At 47.0% G+C, this 18,601-nt stretch overlaps 1 protein-coding gene across 1 annotated transcript in view; it reads right to left on the bottom strand.

Annotated features, from left to right (window-relative positions):
• CATSPERD (cation channel sperm associated auxiliary subunit delta) overlaps positions 1-18,601 on the bottom strand; it is an 80,632-nt gene that overhangs the window by 24,874 nt on the left and 37,157 nt on the right. Inside the window, 2 exon segments of the mRNA XM_066360201.1 lie at positions 10,625-10,801; positions 11,839-11,921. Coding sequence (XP_066216298.1) covers positions 10,625-10,801; positions 11,839-11,921 — 260 coding nt within the window.

The raw sequence follows: 18,601 nt of genomic DNA, 5'->3' as shown, positions 1-18,601 counted from the left end.
TCATCCCCAGCCATGTGATTGGTCCAAGAATGGGTGTGTTATCCTCCCTGAGCCAATGAGATGTGAGAGAAATGCTGGGATTTCTCCTGGCTTCTGTGGGGCTCTGATGAGACCCTCTCTCTTGCCTGGGATATAGTGGGAGGATGCTAGGTCTTCAGGGTCGGCTGCCCTCTTGCTGCCACAATGTAAGGACCTGGGGCTTCCCAGGGACATCTAGAGAGAGCTTCAGGATGGTGCATGAAACACCTTGGCAGGCAAAGTGGAGAAACGGAAAGAAGCTGGCTCCTGATGGCATGATTTTAATTACCAGCGCAAGCCTCACTTGAAGTCTTCCTCCTTTGAACTTTTTGGTCTTAGAGTCTGTAAAGCCAGTACCAAGGCCACCATCACAGCTGCCTGGGGTCCATGCAGGTTCGCATTTGACTTGGACAGACAGTAATGAAACAATGGAGCCAAGAACTGGTGGGCCATTAGCTTTAATCCTAGCTTGCACCCGGCAGGCAAGTAAAAACACACACTGGGCTCCAAAACCCACTCATTCAGTGCTCACAAAGCTACTGACTTATCGAGTTTCCTAGAATCAAAGGTTTCTAGCTCACCAGCCTTATTCACTTCTGTTCCCCATCTCCTTCCTTCTCTCTACACAAACTCTGCACAAACTGGGTTCTCACTCAACACTCCACCATCTTGGCTGCTTATCCTGGCCTCCTCCACGTGGCCTTTCTCTGCTCTCCTCTCTAATGCTAATCTCAGGAACCGAGAGAGCAAGCTCCCGTTCTGTCCCATTTTATAGTGTAGAAATCAAAACCTTTAATCCAATATACAAATAAGGAAGTCTCTGATACAAAGTCACTTATCTGAGGCATAATGGGATTCCTCATAAGAGTGCACCACCCCATATCATGCAACAGTCAAGGGTGTGGGTAAAAGCTTAGGGTTGAAAAGATTAAGTATTAAAAGGGTGGGAAAGGTTTAATCTAAAAACTAAGCCTTAGGCTATAATGACCCTGCCTGCTTACAGCCTGTCCCCCACACCCAATGCAAACTACTATAAGCGAGCAAACATATACATCATATTTACTGATAGATATATGAATTTACCAGAACTCCAACTGCCCTTCTGTTGTCCCACCAGGCTGCCTGACCTCACCCTTACTTACTGGACAATCGCCCCTGAGGTAGAAAAGTTTCAGAAAGCTGATTAACTGCCCAAAGAGGAGCATTGCAGAAAGCTGAAATCCTAAAACTGTAAAAGGGAACATACCAGAACTTCTGACTCAGTATCTCCTCAGGCTCTCCCAAGCCCTATAATATTTGCCTCATAGTCTGTAACTGGTGCCCTTCTCCCCGGAGAAGTGCCGGCAGGGTTCCTTTCTTCCTTTCAATAAAGCCTGTTACTCTGGTCTTTTCGGACTCCCATAGATTCCAACATTTGGTACTGAAACCCGGGACGGGGTACCGAAACCCAGGACAGGGTACCGGTTGCCTGGACGATCCCTCTTTGCTGTCCAAATGAAGCCTGGACAAGCAATTGTAGGTCAACTGGCCAGCAATCTGACCCTGTCCCGAACCCCTGCCAGACCAGAAAGGTAAGGAGTTTCTCCCTCTCCTTCCCCGGTTGGCCTCCAAATTTCTCTCTAAAAACACTCCCTCCTGGTCGGACGGTTTTGACTTCAGACCCCATATCTATGAGTGGTCTGCCTCTACTCCTTTATGGACTTCTACGAAAGTCTAGGCGCGCCTAGCCAGGCCCCTCTCCTATGTCCCGGGATCTCAGCCTTGGGATGACAACCTCCTGTCTGAGACTCTCTTTCTACGGAGATTTTCTCCTCTTGGAACTGTGACTGAAGGCGGGGATGCCCCCTTCTCTCACCAGTCTCCTCTACTGTGGGCTCCTCTCAGTCCAAACCATCCAGCCAGGCTCCCCTTGGAACATGGGCTCCTCCCAATCTCAGGCCTCAGAGACTACTCCTCTACTCCTTCGGGACTCCTCTACTCCTTCAGGACTCACTCTACTCTCTGAGGTTCACAGTTTGGGAGGTTTCTACTCTGAACAGCCTGCTTCTATGGACTTCCTCGAAAGTGTAGGCACCTAACCAGGTTGCTTTCTACTACTATTACAATATCCTAAGAGATCTTGACAATTTCTGCCACTGGACAGGGAGGGCATCAGAAATTCTTTACGTGCAGGCTTTCTTCTCCCTTCGCTCCTGTTCTTAATTTCTGTGCCGTCTGTTCTACATGCAAGTCATTTTTTGGCCAAAGAAATCTCACCTAAAGCTTCTGCTCCTAATCTTTCCTTCTCCACAGACTCCCAACTCTCTCCCCCTCCTGCCTGACCCCTGGGGGCACCCCTTTCTTGGGATCCCTCTTTGGTCCCTCTGCAAATTCCTTCCACTTGAGTCTCTTCCCTCCAGAAAGCCCCTCCCCTCTCTTTGCTGAATCCTCTTTCTCATTCACCTGCAAATACCATCCTCTCTTTCTCCTCCCCTGCTGGCCAGGGGCCCCTCCCTTCTCCACTGTGTTCTTAAACCCCTCTTCCCTCCTTACAGACAGGTGGCTCTTTCTCTTTTTTCTTCTTTGACCCATTTCCCCCTCCTCATCAGCTTCAGCTGTATCTTACCCATCCTCCCACCCCACCGGCCTCGGCTACAGCTATGCCCTTCTCCCCCTCATCCTCTCCCCTCTCTTCAGAACTCCTAATCTTTTTTTTTTTTTTTTTTTTTGTATTTTTCCGAAGCCAGAAATGGGGAGGCAGTCAGACAGACTCCCGCATGTGCCCAACCGGGATCCACCTGGCACGCCCACCAGGGGGCAATGCTCTGCCCATCCGGGGCGTCACTCTGTTGCAACCAGAGCCACTCTAGCACCTGAGGCAGAGGCCACAGAGCCATCCTCAGCGCCTGGGCCATCTTTGCTCCAATGGAGCCTCGGCTGCGAGAGGGGAGGAGAGAGACAGAGAGGAAGGAGAGGGGGAGGGGTGGAGAAGCAGATGGGTGCTTCTCCTGTGTGCCCTGGCCGGGAATCAAACCCAGGACTCCTGCACGCCAGGCCGATGCTCTACTACTGAGCCAACTGGCCAGGGTCAGAGCTCCTAATCTTTTTGACTCCTCTGACCACGTGGCATCACCACCAGCACTTTAACCTCCTCTTTCTCCTCCTGCAGATTCTGACCCTCTTCTTTCCATCCAGCTGTTCACACTGTCCATCTGTCTGCTTCCTCTCTTCCTCCCATCTATGCTGAGAACTGCCTGCCATCTCGAAAAGCTTAAAAAAGCACAGTTGTCTATTGAGCTGTGTGAATGAGTAATCTGTTTTGTCTCTTTGTTTGTCAGAAAATATCTCTAGTATAATTTTAATTGAAACAAGTAAAGCGTGCTCATTTAAATTTCTTAATTTATAATTTGTATGTGAAGTCTTTGTTTAATGTGTAACTGTGTCTGTTTCTAAGGCCTTAAACCAATAATTACCCACCTCTTCAATCAGGGGTCAGGAACCTATGGCTCACAAGCCAGATGTGGCTCTTTTGATTGCTGCATCTAGCTCACAGACAAATCTTTAATTAAAAAAATAATAACGTTCTCCCGCTCAGCCCACCCAGTGTAATTATAGCTCCCCGGTGAGAGGGTGAGGAGAGGGATTGGCAGTGTGGGGGTTGGGAAGGAGAGATTGCTCAGGAACCTTCCCTTCTGCCATTGTTGACCTTGTTAACTGCTGTGGTCACTAGTGGTTCCCCAGCCAGTGTCTGGCGTGTATCTCCTCTGCAGACTGTCACCTCCCTGAGCAGACCTGGCCCCAGCCTTGGCTGTTACACCCTCAGAGCCATTCTTTAAGCAGCTGCTACCACTTCTTTAAAAATAATAATAACCTAGCGTGCGGAGGACCCAGGGTCGATTCCCGGCCAGGGCACACAGGAGAAGCGCCCATTTGCTTCTCCACCCCTCCGCCGCGCTTTCCTCTCTGTCTCTCTCTTCCCCTCCCGCAGCCGAGGCTCCATTGGAGCAAGGATGGCCCGGGCACTGGGGATGGCTCTGTGGCCTCTGCCTCAGGCGCTAGAGTGGCTCTGGTTGCAACATGGCGATGCCCAGGATGGGCAGAGCATCGCCCCCTGGTGGGCAGAGCGTCACCCCATGGTGGGCGTGCCGGGTGGATCCCGGTCGGGCGCATGCGAGAGTCTGTCTGACTGTCTCTCCCTGTTTCCAGCTTCAGAAAAATGAAAAAAAAAAATAATAATAATAACGTTAAAAATATAAAACATTCTCATGTATTACAATCCATTCATTTTCTACCGTTCATGTTCATGGTTGCAAGTGGCTGGAGCCAATCACAGCTGTCCTCCAGGACAACACCAACTTTTTATTGGATAATGTGTAACGTACACGGGTTGTTGTATGGCTCTCACGAAATTACATTTTAAAATATGTGGTGTTCATGGCTCTCTCAGCCAAAAAGTTTCCCAACCCCTGTCTTAAATCAAGGCTTACTCATCCCCATTGACTCTCCCTGCAATACCCCCATCCTTCCTGTTCGAAAACCTTCAGGGGCTTATCACCTTGTACAAGACTTATGCCTAATCAATGAGGTGGTAGTTCCCCTCCATCCAGTAATCCCTACTCTCTCACCCTGACTCTCACTTTCTGTTTGCCTTTACCTGGACACTAATGCAGCCAGCAACTTACATGGACTGTCTTACCCCAGGGGTTCAGAAATAGCCCAAACCTGTTTGGGCAGGCACTAGCTCAGGATTTAGCAGCATGCTATCTTGAAACTAGTGCTCTCTTACAATATGTAGATAACCTACTCCTCTGCAGCCCCTCCCTGCCTGCCTCAAGGAGATACACTGCCACCCTTCTTAATTTTCTCACCATGAAAGGATATCCTCTCTTCTCTATTAAGGCTCAACTTCACTTCTAGTCCGTAGTCTATCTGGGCATTGCCTTAACCTCCACCACCTGAGATCTCACCCTAGATCAAACTCAGACCCTCCGCAGTCTCCAGCCACCTACAACTGCAAGTCAGATCCTTTCTTTCCTCAGTCTAATAGGCTTCTTTAAACACTGGATTCCCGGCCCTGACTGGTTGGCTCAGCGGTAGAGCGTCGGCCTGGCGTGCGGGGGACCCGGGTTCGATTCCCTGCCAGGGCACATAGGAGAAGCGCCCATTTGCTTCTCCACCCCCGCCCCCTCCTTCCTGTCTCTCTCTTCCCCTCCCGCAGCCAAGGCTCCATTGGAGCAAAGATGGCCCGGGCGCTGGGGATGGCTCCTTGGCCTCTGCCCCAGGCGCTAGAGTGGCTCTGGTCGCGGCAGAGCGACGCCCCCCGGAGGGGCAGAGCATCGCCCCCTGGTGGGCAGAGCATCGCCCCTGGTGGGCGTGCCGGGTGGATCCCGGTCGGGCGCATGCGGGAGTCTGTCTGACTGTCTCTCCCCGAATCCAGCTTCAGAAAAAATAAAAAATAAAAAAATAAACACTGGATTCCCAATTTCGCTCTCTTAGTCAAGCCCCTCAGTGAGATCTTCTGAGCATGGCTTTTAAGGTCTATATGGCCAAGGAAATAACAGAAAAGGCAAATAAGGCCCAAAAGAAGTCAGGAAATACCAGCTTTTGGCATATGCTCTTAAAGGCTCCAGCACCCTAAAGGGCTTCATAGGATTCCATCACGGCCCTACTTCAAGAGTAGAAAGAAAGGTCATTGAACTGAAGCGTGCCAGGCTTCCCAGCCCCACGGTTGACACGTCTGTGCTGTGGAAAAGGGACACGAGAAAGTAAGCTGCCCCCTTGCTCCATGGAGGGAAGGGTTCAGTCTCTTCTAACCCTGCTCTAGCTACCTGTGACCTGATCTTGCCCAGCATGCTGGGAATTGCCACTGAAGGCTCAAGGACATTGTTCACGGGCCTAAGGTGTTTCTTCCAAGTAGCAGATAAACTGATCTCATTTCTTGTGAACACAAGGGCCATCTACTATGCCTTGCCTGGATATTTGAATTTTATTTATCCCTCAAAGATCTCTACTGTAGGTATTGACAGTCTGATTTTGCTGCTTTATTTAATGCAGGGGTCCCCAAATTTTTTACACAGGGGGCCAGTTCACTGTCTCTCAGACCGGTGGAGGGCCGGACTATAAAAAAAACTATGGACAAATCCCTATGCACACTGCACATATCTTATTTTAAATTATTTTTATTTATTTATTCATTTTAGAGGGGAGAGAGAGAGAAAGAGAGAGAAGGGGGGAGGAGCAGGAAGCTTCAACTCCCATATGTGCTTTGATTGGGCAACGCCAGGGTTTTGAACTGGCAACCTCAGCATTCCAGGTCGACGCTTTATCCACTGTGCCACCACAGGTCAAGCCTGCACATATCTTATTTTAAAGTAAAAAACAAAACGGGAACAAATACAATATTTAAAATAAAGAAGAAGTAAATTTAAGTCAACAAACTGACCAGTATTTCAATGGGAACTATGCTCCTCTCACTGACCACCAATGAAAGAGGTGCCCCTTCCGGAAGTGCGGCGGGGGCCGGATAAATGGCGTCAGGGGGCTGCATGCAGCCCACGGGCTGTAGTTTGGGGACCCCTGATTCAATTTTTTTTTAATTTTATTTATTTATTTTTTACAGAGACAGTGAGTCAGAGAGAAGGATAAATAGGGACAGACAGACAGGAACGGAGAGAGATAAGAAGCATCAATTATTAGTTTTTCGTTACACGTTACAACATCTTAGTTGTTCATTGATTGCTTTCTCATATGTGCCTTGACTGCGGGCCTTCAGCAGACCAAGTAACCCCTTGCTTGGAGCCAGTGACCTTGGGTTCAAGCTGGTGGGCTTTTGCTCAAACCAGATGAGCCCACACTCAATCTGGCGACCTCGAGGTCTCGAACCTGGGTCCTCCACATCCCAGTCCGATGCTCTATTCACTGTGCCACTGCCTGGTCAGGCTGGGGACCCCTGATTTAATGTATAGTATCTCCTTTATTCCTCTTGTCTCAATGCCCCATGCCTATTGTAGGCTGGGACCTGCTGCTAATTCCAGCTAGAAGCAGTGGTCACTAGGACTTAAACTCTAACTACAAAGTGTAGAAACGTAACCACCCTTTTCCTAAGTACTTGCAGGATTTACAGGTTACTCAGCAAACTGTTCAAAACCGTCCAAGAGCCTGATCAGGTGGTGGTGCAGTGGATAGAGCGTCAGACTGGGATGCGGAAGACCCAGGTTCGAGACCCCGAGGTTGCCAGTTTGAGCGCGGGCTCATCTGGTTTGAACAAAGCTCACCAGCTTGGACCCAAGGTCACTGGCTCGAGCAAGGGGTTACTCGGTCTGCTGAAGGCCCATGGTCAAGGCACATATGAGAAAGCAATCAATGAACAACTAAGGTGTCGCAATGCGCAATGAAAAACTAATAATTGATGCTTCTCATCTCCCTGTTCTTGTCTGTCTGTCCCTGTCTATCCCTCACTCTGACTCTCTATCTCTGTAAAAAAAAAAAAAAAAAAAAAAATTAAATTAAATTAAAAAAACAAAACTGTCCAAGAGGCGCTTCCAGCACTATAGCACCCAAGGACTGACTTTCACCTGGACAGGTCCACACACTGTGATCCTGACAACTCCCACTGCTGCTAAAGTAGAAAAAACAGCATGCCTTACTCCAACCACAAACCGGAAGCTGGTTGGTCTACATATGGTGAATAAGGACTCTTTTAATCAGGCTTTGGGAAAATGGAAACTAGGGGCAGCTCTTTCCTCCACCCTGACCATCTGGAGCTCAGAAACAGAGAAACAAAACTGACCCCTTGTCCTTCTATTCTCTATTCACCTCTCAACCTGCCTCACCCAATCAGGGGCTTTCTACTCGTGTGGGACCAACACCTATATGTGTCTCTCTACTAATTGGACAAAAACCTGTACCCTGCCTGACCTGTGGTGGCGCAGTGGATAAAGCGTTGACCTGGAACACTGAGGTCACTGGTTCAAAACCCTGGGCTTGCCTGGTCAAGGCACATATAGGAGTTGATGCTTCCTGCTCCTCCCCCTACCTCTCACTCCCCTCTCTAAAAATGAATAAATTAAAAAAAAAAAAACCTGTACCCTAATCTATCTCACCCCAAATATCAACTTAATCCCACCCCAGGAGCCTCTTCCAGTTCCTAGTACACTACTCGTCAATCTAAGGACCAAATGAGTTATACAGGTAACTCTTCTTGTTGCTTTAAAATTTTCTATAAAAATAGGTCTAGGGGCAGGGGAACTGGCCACTGCCCTGTCTTATTCCACTCTCTCTCTCTGAAGCCCAGCAAATTCATAAAAAACAAACCGAGTCATGGAATCAATGGTTTCGCACAAACTGGGTGTCTTGACTATTGCCTTTCATTGGTGCACTCACTCTATTTATTTTTCTAACTTTTGAACCCTGCTTCTTACGTTTGTTCACTAGTTTGTTACAGAACCGCATGCAGACCTTCACCACTCAGAAAATTGGAAAAACCCCATGTTTTTGATGCTAACACCAATTATAAGACCAAGCCTAATTTTGTGCCTAATTTTTAAAAAAATTTTTTTAGACTTTATTTATTCATTTTAGAGAGAGAAGACAGAGAGAGAGACAGAGAGACAAAGAGAGAAGGGAGGGAGGAGCAGAAAGCATCAACTCCCATATGTGCCTTGACCAGGGAAGCCTGGGGTTTCAAACCCGCTACCTCAGTGTTCCAGGTCGATGCTTTTACCCACTGCGCCACCGTAGGTCAGGCTGTGCCTAATTTTAATGCTTGCCTCTTTCTTTATCAAGTTCCAGCAGGCTCGAATGAGGGAAATCTCCAGGATTACCTACAATCAAATGCTTTTACAACCCCTACTCCAAGTGCCCCAAGGGGAGGTTCACGAAGGGGCCCCCAATAGGTATAACAGCAGGAAGTAGCTCCAGAAGATGGCCAGTCTGAGACAAACCTCCTTCCTGAACCCCATACCCTCTCCTTCTCCCACCTCTTAATCATACCACAGAGTTGAGAAATGATAGATATATGAATTTACCAGAAATTCCAACTGCCCTTTGGTTGTTCTGCCTGGCTGCCTGACCTCACCTTTACTTACTAGGCAATCGCCCCTGAGGCAGAAAAGTTCCAGAAAGCTGATCAACCGCCCTAAGGAGGAGCGTTCCAGAAAGCTGAAATTGTAAAACCGTAAAAGGGAACATACCAGAACTTCTGACTCAGTATCTCCTCAGGCTCTCCCAAGCCCTCTAAAATTCGCCTCATAGTCTTTAACCAGTGCTCTTCTCCCCAGGAGAAGTGCCCGGCAGGGTTCCTTTTTTCCTTTCAATAAAGCCTGTTACCCTAGTCTTTTTGGACTCCCATGGATTCCAGCATTTACAAACTTATTTGACCAACAGGAGACTCTCCAGATAAGTTTCTGTGGAGCTATAACTGTTCACTTGAATCCTTGTGGGCCTTTCACTTACTTTTCTCTTCTGAACCATTTTGATGGTAGGTTGACTTCCTTGTTACAAAGTGCATCTACTAAAAGTGAAATGTGTTTCTCTTTGTATTGGTCAAATAAGTTTGTAAAATATGATTTTTATGTTTTCTGGCTTCTAGTTTGCATTGGGGGCTGGGCAGTGCCAGGTATCTGTGATCTGTGAAATTGCAAATTACTTTCCTATTTGGGAAGGGCCATTGTTTTGCTAATATTTGCTGGAGGAGAGGATGTCAGGTCAGAAAGTTTTGAAAGGAAAGAGCAGAAGGGGAAGAGAAATTCTGTCCCCACCCCTGAGAGGTGTGGTAGGATTTCTTTTTTCCTCCCTGATCCCTTGCCCTCCAGGGAAAAAGCTAGTTTCTGCATCTCCCTTGACTTCTCTTGTGGCTTGCCTGTCTTGGTGAAACACCAATAAACAGAATGGCCCACCATCCTCTGTCTCTGCTGTTTCTTTACCGTTGGCCGGAATCCAATAAGAACCTGCATGTGAAAAAAAAAAAAAAAAAAGAACCTGCATGTGAACGGCCACGATGGCGGCATCCTTTGGCCTTACAGTTTGAAAGAACAGAGAAAATTGCACAAGATTTACCAGCCTTTGGGGAAGTGGTGACTGGTTACCAAATTCAGTTGCTTATGTGAAGTTCAAATTAACTGGGAATCCTATGTTTTATCAGGCAACCAACCCTACTTGGAGTTCTACATGTGGTTGCTGGCCACAGATGGCCACTCTGGGTCTCTGGGATTTGATTTTTTTTAAAAAAGGAATGTCTTGCCTGACCAGACGGTGGCGCAGTGGATGGAGAGTCGGACTGGGATGCGGAGGACCAGGTTCGAGACCCCGAGGTCGCCAGCTTGAGCGCAGGCTCATCTGGTTTGAGCAAAAGCTCACCAGCTTGGACCCAAGGTCGCTGGCTCGAGCAAAGGGTTACTCAGTCTGCTGAAGCCCGTGGTCAAGGCACATATGAGAAAGCAATCAGTGAACAACTAAGGTCTCACAATGAAAAACTGATGATTGATACTTCTCATCTCTCTCTGTTCCTGTCTGTCTGTCCTTGTCTATCCCTCTCTCTGTCCCTGTAAAAAATAAAATAAATAAATAAATAAATAAAAATAAAAAAATAATGTCTTGAACATGGAGCTAAACAGTTACGATCACATACTTTGCAGGCGTCAACTTGGAGTTTGGTGTCCATGAGGACTGCCTGGATATTCACAGGACACTTCTGGAAATCAAAAGCTGGAAAAACCGGATCGGGAAGTGGGGTCAGAATTTCAAGCATTCCCAGGTTGGTGAACATCAGGGCTGCCTCTTGGGACCAGATGTTTTGGTGTGCAAACTAAAAAAAAAAAAAAAAAAAGTGATTTTTGAAATCAGGTCATTCTAATTCTTTTTTGAGGATTTAAATTTTGTCTTAGGATTTAGGTTTAAAGAAGATAGATCAAACACAAAAAAAGTAAAGTCATGATACACTTTGTTGAGACACCTACTTATCAGTTTCATTCATCCCTCAGTGTTTAAATTAATAATAAAAACTGTGTTTTATATCAGAAAGGATACTCAGGAAATTTATTTACAGGTAGGTCATGGACCTCTTTGGAGAGTCTGTAAAGCTACAAAATCTCTCTCAGAAAACAATGGTCATCAGAATGTCAGGGTTAAGACTTCAAAGAGTCAATTCTCATGCTGATGACCCACCCCCAGAGATCCTGTCCTAATTCCATTGTCAGGCAACTTTCAGGAAATACGTGGCTGTAGATCTAACAGGAAAAACAATGAAGTAGCAATCAGCACAGCTCGGGGACTCTTCTGGCTCAGTTTGCTAATGGAACCTTAAAAGAGAGAAACTTTAACTTAAGTTTTCTCCCTGTAAAATGTTGTATGACATTGACTCTTTCACAAGGGTTGTTCTGAGGATGAAATATAATTAAATATGCATGATGTATATGATAATGTGAGATACTTTCAGTGTCACTACTCACTACCTCTGTAACCTTGGACAAATGACTTTACCTCAGTTTGTCCATCTGTCCAATGTGGACAATATAATTGGTCTACTTTTTAAGACGATAGGGTTAAATGGGGTAACAGAAGATAGTTAGACCAGTACCTGCCATATTCTAAGTGCTCAGTAACTTTTAGCTGTAATTGCTGTTATTTTAATAACTATTAAAATTATTATTATGACTATAATTATTAAATTAATGTTAATAATTTAATATTAACTAAAACTATTATTACTACTACTATTAAAAATATGGTTACTATTTTAATAGCTGGAGCAATTTCTAGCCTTCAGAAACAGTACTGAAAGTTTGAGAACAAGACTGTTAACCTGACAAACCCAGCGATAACCCTAACTTTGATTTTACCTACTTTGATCAGGAAATTTGTCAGGATTCCTAAGCTGCCATAATACAAATCATCCTCCCGAGTTAAAACTGCCATTTCATTCTCACCTAAAAAAACAAACAAGATGAAACAAAAATTGAAATGAGGCTTGTTTCAATGGACAAATATATTAAAAATGTAAACAGATTTTTTTCTTAAAATTACCCCAAATTCCATCAGCTAGATTGGGGGTCAGCAAAATTCTTTTGTAAAGGACCAGATGGCAAATATTTTCTGCTTTGCTGGTCATGTGATGTCTGTTAGAAGTATTCAACTCTGTGAAAGCAGCTCTGAACAACTGGTAAATGAATGAGCATGACTGTGTTCCAATAAAACTTTATTTACAAAAACAAGCCATGGGCCACATTTAGCCCACAGGCAGGGGGTTACTGAGTCCTAACATAAATAACCACTCTTAACATTTTAGTAACATCTTTTCTGATAGTTTTATATACATGGGATATTTTGTAACCCTCCAAGCTGCTTTGTAATTTAATTTTTTTCATTCCTTTTGTGTACATCAATGTAATTGGCTGGTTGATGTTCTGGTGTCTGGATGAACTATAACTGATTTAACCAGTCCTCTGGTGATGGACATTGAGGTTGTTTATGATCTTTTGCACATACAAAGTTCCAAAGAACAAAGGATACCATTAAAGGGTTTTATGAAAGGGGGCAATGAGATCCAATGTATATTTTTATTCTTTTTTTTTAAAAAGCAACCGAAGAAGTTACGAGAAAAAGTGAGGCTTAAACTGAGCCTTGAGAACAGCATCTGATGTAGAAAAGTACAGTGTGCTTGCAGAGCAAGGACCAGACTGATGTTGTGGAATATTTCTCAACCTGGGCTCCACTGACATTAGGGGCTAGATGGTTCTTCGTGGTAGGGGCTGTCCCGAGCATTGTACAATGTTGGGCAGCATCCATGACTTCTACCCAGAAGATATGAGGAGCATCCGCAGTTGTGACAACCACAAATGTCTCTATACATCACCCAGTGTCATAGGTTGAGAACCATGGGGTTAGGTGGACAATAGGGATCCCTAAGGGCAGTGATGGGCAGTCAGATGAGGTACACAGACCTGAATGGCATTTTTTAAATGATTTTATTTATTGATTTTAGAGAGGAAAGAGAGAGAGGGAGAAAGGCAGGGATGAGGGGGGAGAAGTGAGAAACATCAACTTGTAGTTGCTTCCCGTATGTGCCCTTTTTTTTTTTGTTCCCTGTATGTGCCTTGACTGGGCAAGCCTGGGGTTTCAAACCAGCCATGTCAGCACTCCAGGTCAATGCCTTATCCACTGCACCACCACAGTTCAGGCTGAATGGCATTCTTGCAAAGATAAACTTTATTCTTTTTTTTTTTTTTTTTTTTTTTTTTTTTTTTTAGGTGAAAAGAGGGGAGATAATGAGGGAGACTCCCGCATGCTCCCTGATTAGGATCCACCCAACAAACCCATCTGGGGCTGATGCTCAAGTACTGAGCTATTTTTAGTGCCTGAGGTTGATGTGCTCCAACTGAGCTATCCTCAAGGCCCAGGGCCATACTTGAACCAATCAAGCCACTGTTTGTGGGATAGGAAGAGAAATAGAAGTGGGAGAGGGAAGGAGAGAAAAGCAGATGGTCACTTCTCCTGTGTGCTCTGACCAGGAATGGAACCCAGGACATCCATACACTGGGCTGATGCTCTATCCACTGAGCCACTGGCCAGGGCTAACTTTATTCTTTAGAAAATAAGAAAATATTAAGAATTCTAGACATGGGAAGTGATATGTGTGCAGTGGTTTTAAAAAAAGGAGTGAGAGCCCTGGCCTGTTGGCTCAAGTGGTAGAGCGTCGGCCTGACGTGCAGGAGTCTCGGGTTCGATTTCCGGCCAGGGCACACAGGAGAAGCGCCCATCTGCTTCTCCACCTCTCCCCCTCTCCTTCTTCTCTGTCTCTCTCTTCCCCTCCCGCAGCCAAGGCTCCATTGGAGCAAAGTTGGCCCGGACACTGAGGATGGCTCTGTGGCCTCTGCCTCAGGCACTAGAATGGCTCTGGTTGCAACAGAGCGACGCCCCAGATGGGCAGAGCATCGCCCCCTGGTGGGTGTGCTGGGTGGATCCCGATCAGGCGCATGTGGGAGTCTGACTGCCTCCCCATTTCCAACTTCAGAAAAATAAAAAAAATTAAAAAAAAAGGAGTGGGCCCAGCCTGACCAGGCGGTGACACAGTAGATAGAGCATCAGACTGGGATACGGAGGACTCAGGTTCAAGACCCCGAGGTCGCTAGCTTGAGCACGGGCTCATCTGGCTTGAGCATAAAGCTCACCAGCTTGGACTCAAGGTCGCTGGCTCGAGCAAGGGGTTACTTGGTCTGCTGAAGGCCCGTGGTCAAGGCATATATATGAGAAAGCAATCAATGGACAACTAAGGTCTTGCAATGAAAACCTGATGATTGATGTTTCTCATCTCTCTCTGTTCCTGTCTGTCCCTATCTGACTCTCTCTGACTCTCTCTCTCTGTCCCTGTAAAAAAAAAAAAAAAAAAAGGAGTGGGCCCTGGCCCAGTAGCTCAATTGGTTAGAGCAGTGGTTCTCAAAGTGTGCACCAGGGTGCATTGGTGCACCCTAAAAGATTTCCAGTGCGTTCTATGGTATTCCTGAGAAATATGTGCCTGTTGGGAACCAAAAAACCAACAGAGTTTTTGGAGTTTAGATTTTGGGGGGACAGAGATGTGGGAAATTGGCTGTAAGCTGACAGTCTGCCCAACCCCCCACCTCACTTGCCTGATTAGGTTGCAAAAGGCTGTTAAGCTGTAGCGCTAGATTGTTTACACTACCCCCCATGTTCCCTGGAAAAACTGGAGGCAAGTTTCTTCCATCCTTTGTTTGATGTAAAGTTAAGATGATATGTATGGTGGGGGTTTTCTGCACTTGGTAAAATTCTTGGGTTGCCTTGGAAACGTGATCAGAGACCATTGATTTGCTAATGGGCTCACTTTGTCCTATAAATAAAGCAAGATGCGGTTTTTGGGCAGCTTTGTTCTTGCCAGCAGCAGTTACAGGGCCCTCTGACTCCGTATTTTCTTAATTCTGCACCATTCCCACTCAGGACCTGGAATTACTAGCTGTGCTGGTTCACGGCATGTACCCAGATATAAAAATAAATATAGTTACTCTATTATACCATTTCATTATGAAAATACCGCTCCTTTTGTTAACACATCATTATTATATTTATTATTAACACATCATTATATTACTTTTAGATAAATACACCCAAATAAAATGGATAGATTTCTCAAAAAGAAGAGTGATATTGAAGAATCCAATTCTGGAAGTGAGCAAAAGTTAAGTGTAAATAAAATAGGACTTGAAGGCTGATGGGCAGACTTTATAGCATTTTCCATCACTTAACACTGAACAATACGATTGGATTAGAAACTCATTCATGGAAGCTGTAAGGTCAGTGGATAATGAGGGATGGTCACGTGGGGAACCCAGACCCACGAACTTTGGCTAGGACTGCCCACAACCAAGCGCGCCAAAAGAAACTTCCCAGGAGCCCTTTGGAAAAAAGTGACCATCTGCCAGCCAGTGAGATTTTACCACTTCATATTAGCTCGACCACCCTAGGGACCCTTTAAATATCTCCCACACGGGTCACCACTTGCAACTTCCCTGGCCTCCATCTTTCCTCGGGGCCAGGGAACCTCATCGGGCAGGATGTGCGCTGTACTCAATAAACACTTCGAGGCTCCGGCATCCTTCCTTCCTTCTCTGTGGGGAAAAATACCTTACATTTTGGTGCTGAAAACCCGGGAGGAGTTGAAATCCGCAAGAACCGCTCCTCTTCCCTTCCCCTCCGAGAAAGAACCAGGATCTCTGACCTTCCACCCACTTCGGCGCACGGTGTGGTAAGTCCCCTGCCTCCAGCCACCCTGAGTTCTTTCCACTAAGACTCCCTTCTGAAACCGTAGCTATGTCAGGGAAGTCTTTCTGTTCTGAGTGCTTGTGCTCGTGGAGACGTCCTGAGCATATCCACTTTACCTTATTCGTCCATGGCCAGACCTTGAGTTTTGGAACACTGATGCTCAAATCTGACCACTCCGAGGACTGAGGCCGGCCATGGGGGGACAGGAATCTCCCTCCTTAAAGAAGAAGAAACTGTTCTTCTTCTCCACTGTGGCCAAGCCACAGAACCCACTGAATTAGCCTCCTGAAGGGACTTTTGGTTTTAACACCCTCACCAATTTAACTATCGCCAAAAAACTGGGAGTTGGTTGGAGATCCTTTACATACAGGGCTTCTAGTTATTTGCGCTCCTGTCCTTAATCTCTGTGCCACCTGTTCCACCACACAGGCCCATTTTCTGACCAGAGAAACCTCACCTAAAACCTCCACTCCTGATCTTTCCTTCTCCGTGGACTCCCAACTCTCTTTCCCTCCTGCCTGACCCCTGGGGTTGCCCCCTTGTCTCGGAACTTCTCTCTCATCCCTCTGCGGACTTCTTTCACTCAGGTCTCTTCCCTCCGAGAGCCCCATCCCCTCCCTTTGCAAAATCCTGGGGTTTTTTTTGTTTTTTGTTTTTTTTTGTATTTTTCTGAAGTTGGAAACAGGGAGGCAGACAGACTCCTGCATGCGCCCAACCGGGATCCACCTGGCATGTCCACCAGGGGACGATGCTCTGCCCATCTGGAGCGTTGCTCTGTTGTGACCAGAGCCATTCTAGCACCTGAGGCAGAGGCCACAGAGCCATCCTCAGCGCCTGGGCCAACTTTGTTCCAATGGAGCCTCGGCTGTAGGAGGGGAAGAGAGAGACAGAGAGGAAGGAGAGGGGGAGGGGTGGAGAAGCAGATGGGCGCTTCTCCTGTGTGCCCTGGGCAGGAATCGAACCTGGGACTCCTGCACGTCAGGCCGACGCTCTACCACTGAGCCAACCGGCCAGGGCGCAAAATCCTGTTTTTTATTCACCACTACCAGTGTCTCCTCCCCTGCTGGCCAGGGGCCCCTCCCTTATCCACTGTGTTCTTAAGTTCTTCCTTTTTCAGGCCGGTTTGCAGGACCCCAAGACCCAACCACAATTTTTTTGCAGGAAGTTCTGGCCCTGTCCTGTCTGGCTCCAGCGTTTCCTGCCGGATCTGGGTGCCAGGCTCCCTATGAGCCCCCTTCCTCTTATTCTCAACCCCCAAACCCCTATCCGGAACCTGTGAACATGGCATTTAAAGTTTTTAACAGTCCCAACTAGTAGAAACAGGCTAAGGCTGTTGCCAGGCCCGCATGCAGCAGAAGGTAACGCTCCAAACCCTGGCTCTGGTGGCAACCCTGAGGTCCGCAGAGCAACAGAGGCAAGGCACAGGAGATGCCCCAACCCAAGTCCAAGCCTCAAAGAGAAATCCCAACAGCAGCTTGCTTTAAGTGTGGCAAGCATGGTCACTGGTCCTGGCAGGGCCCCTGCCCGCGGCTGCCCACTGAGCCCTGCCCTGACTGCAAACAGCCCATTCACTGGTGGAGCAATTGCCCCTTTGGGCAACAGGCTTTTCCTCAGCACCTCTACATGGAGGACAAGCCGCCCGAATGGGAAGGCCAATCCAGCCAGGTGGGTGCATCGCTCAAACTCCTAGGACATGCCTGGACTCGAAGAACCCAGGGTATGCTGCAATGAGTGGGTAAGTCCATCTCATTTCTTGTGGACACAGGGACTACCTTCTCTGTTTTGCCATCACACTCTGGACCTCTCGTTCCCTCACAGGTCTTGGTTATGGTCCCCTTTTACGCCACTCCTGACATGCAGTTTTGCCTCAAGGTTGCCTCCTTACAGGACCACTGGCAGTTGGAACCACTGGACTCCATCCATCTCCAGCTCACCAAAAGGCTGGACCCTACAAATCCCCCTTTTTAAAAAATCCTTACAGGACCGCATCCGCGAAGTTTCTCAACTCACAGCAAAACAGATGTTCCTTCTGACACCCTCAAAACTACCACCTTCCAATCTCCCCTTCCCCACGACACCCCTAATCAGCAGGAAGTAGCCAGACGAATAAATGGCGCCCCTATTCTATTTAACACAAAAGGTCAGAATGTAAGGTCAGTGGATAATGAGAGATGGTCACGTGGGGAACCCAGACCCGCGAACTTTGGCTAGGACTGCCCACAACCAAGCGCACTAAAAGAAACTTCCCAGGAGCCCTTTGGAAAAAAGCGACCATCTGCCAGCCAGTGAGATTTCACTACGTCATATTAGCTCGACCACCCTAGGGACCCTTTAAATATCTCCCACACGGGTCACTACTTGCGACTTCCCTGGCCTCCATCTTTCTTTGGGGCCAGGGAACTTCGTCAGATGGGATGCATGCTCTGGACTCAATAAAGCCTTTTATTATTCCACACTTCAAGGCTCCGGCCCCCTTCCTTCCTTCTCGGTGGGGAAAAATACCTTACAGAAGCTTCAAGTGATTTTGGTTTAACATTAAGAAGAAGAACTGGCAGCTATATCCACTGATCGTGGATTGATGATTAAACATAAGGAATTGTCTCTTGAAGACTTTTGGATTTCTATAAAAGAAGAATATGTGGCAATATCTAAAAAAGCTTTGAACACCCTGGCCGGTTGGCTCAGTGGTAGAGCGTCGGCCTGACGTGCAGAAGTCCCAGGTTCGATTCCCGGCCAGAGCACACAGGAGAAGCGCCCATTTGCTTCTCCAGCCTCCCCCCTCCTTCCTCTCTGTCTCTCTCTTCCCCTCCCACAGCCGAGGCTCCATTGGAGCAAA

The sequence above is a fragment of the Saccopteryx leptura genome, chromosome 1, assembly GCF_036850995.1.
Source record: "Saccopteryx leptura isolate mSacLep1 chromosome 1, mSacLep1_pri_phased_curated, whole genome shotgun sequence".
Classification (NCBI taxonomy): Eukaryota; Metazoa; Chordata; class Mammalia; order Chiroptera; family Emballonuridae; genus Saccopteryx; species Saccopteryx leptura.
This window is presented reverse-complemented; position numbering and strand designations above follow the sequence as displayed.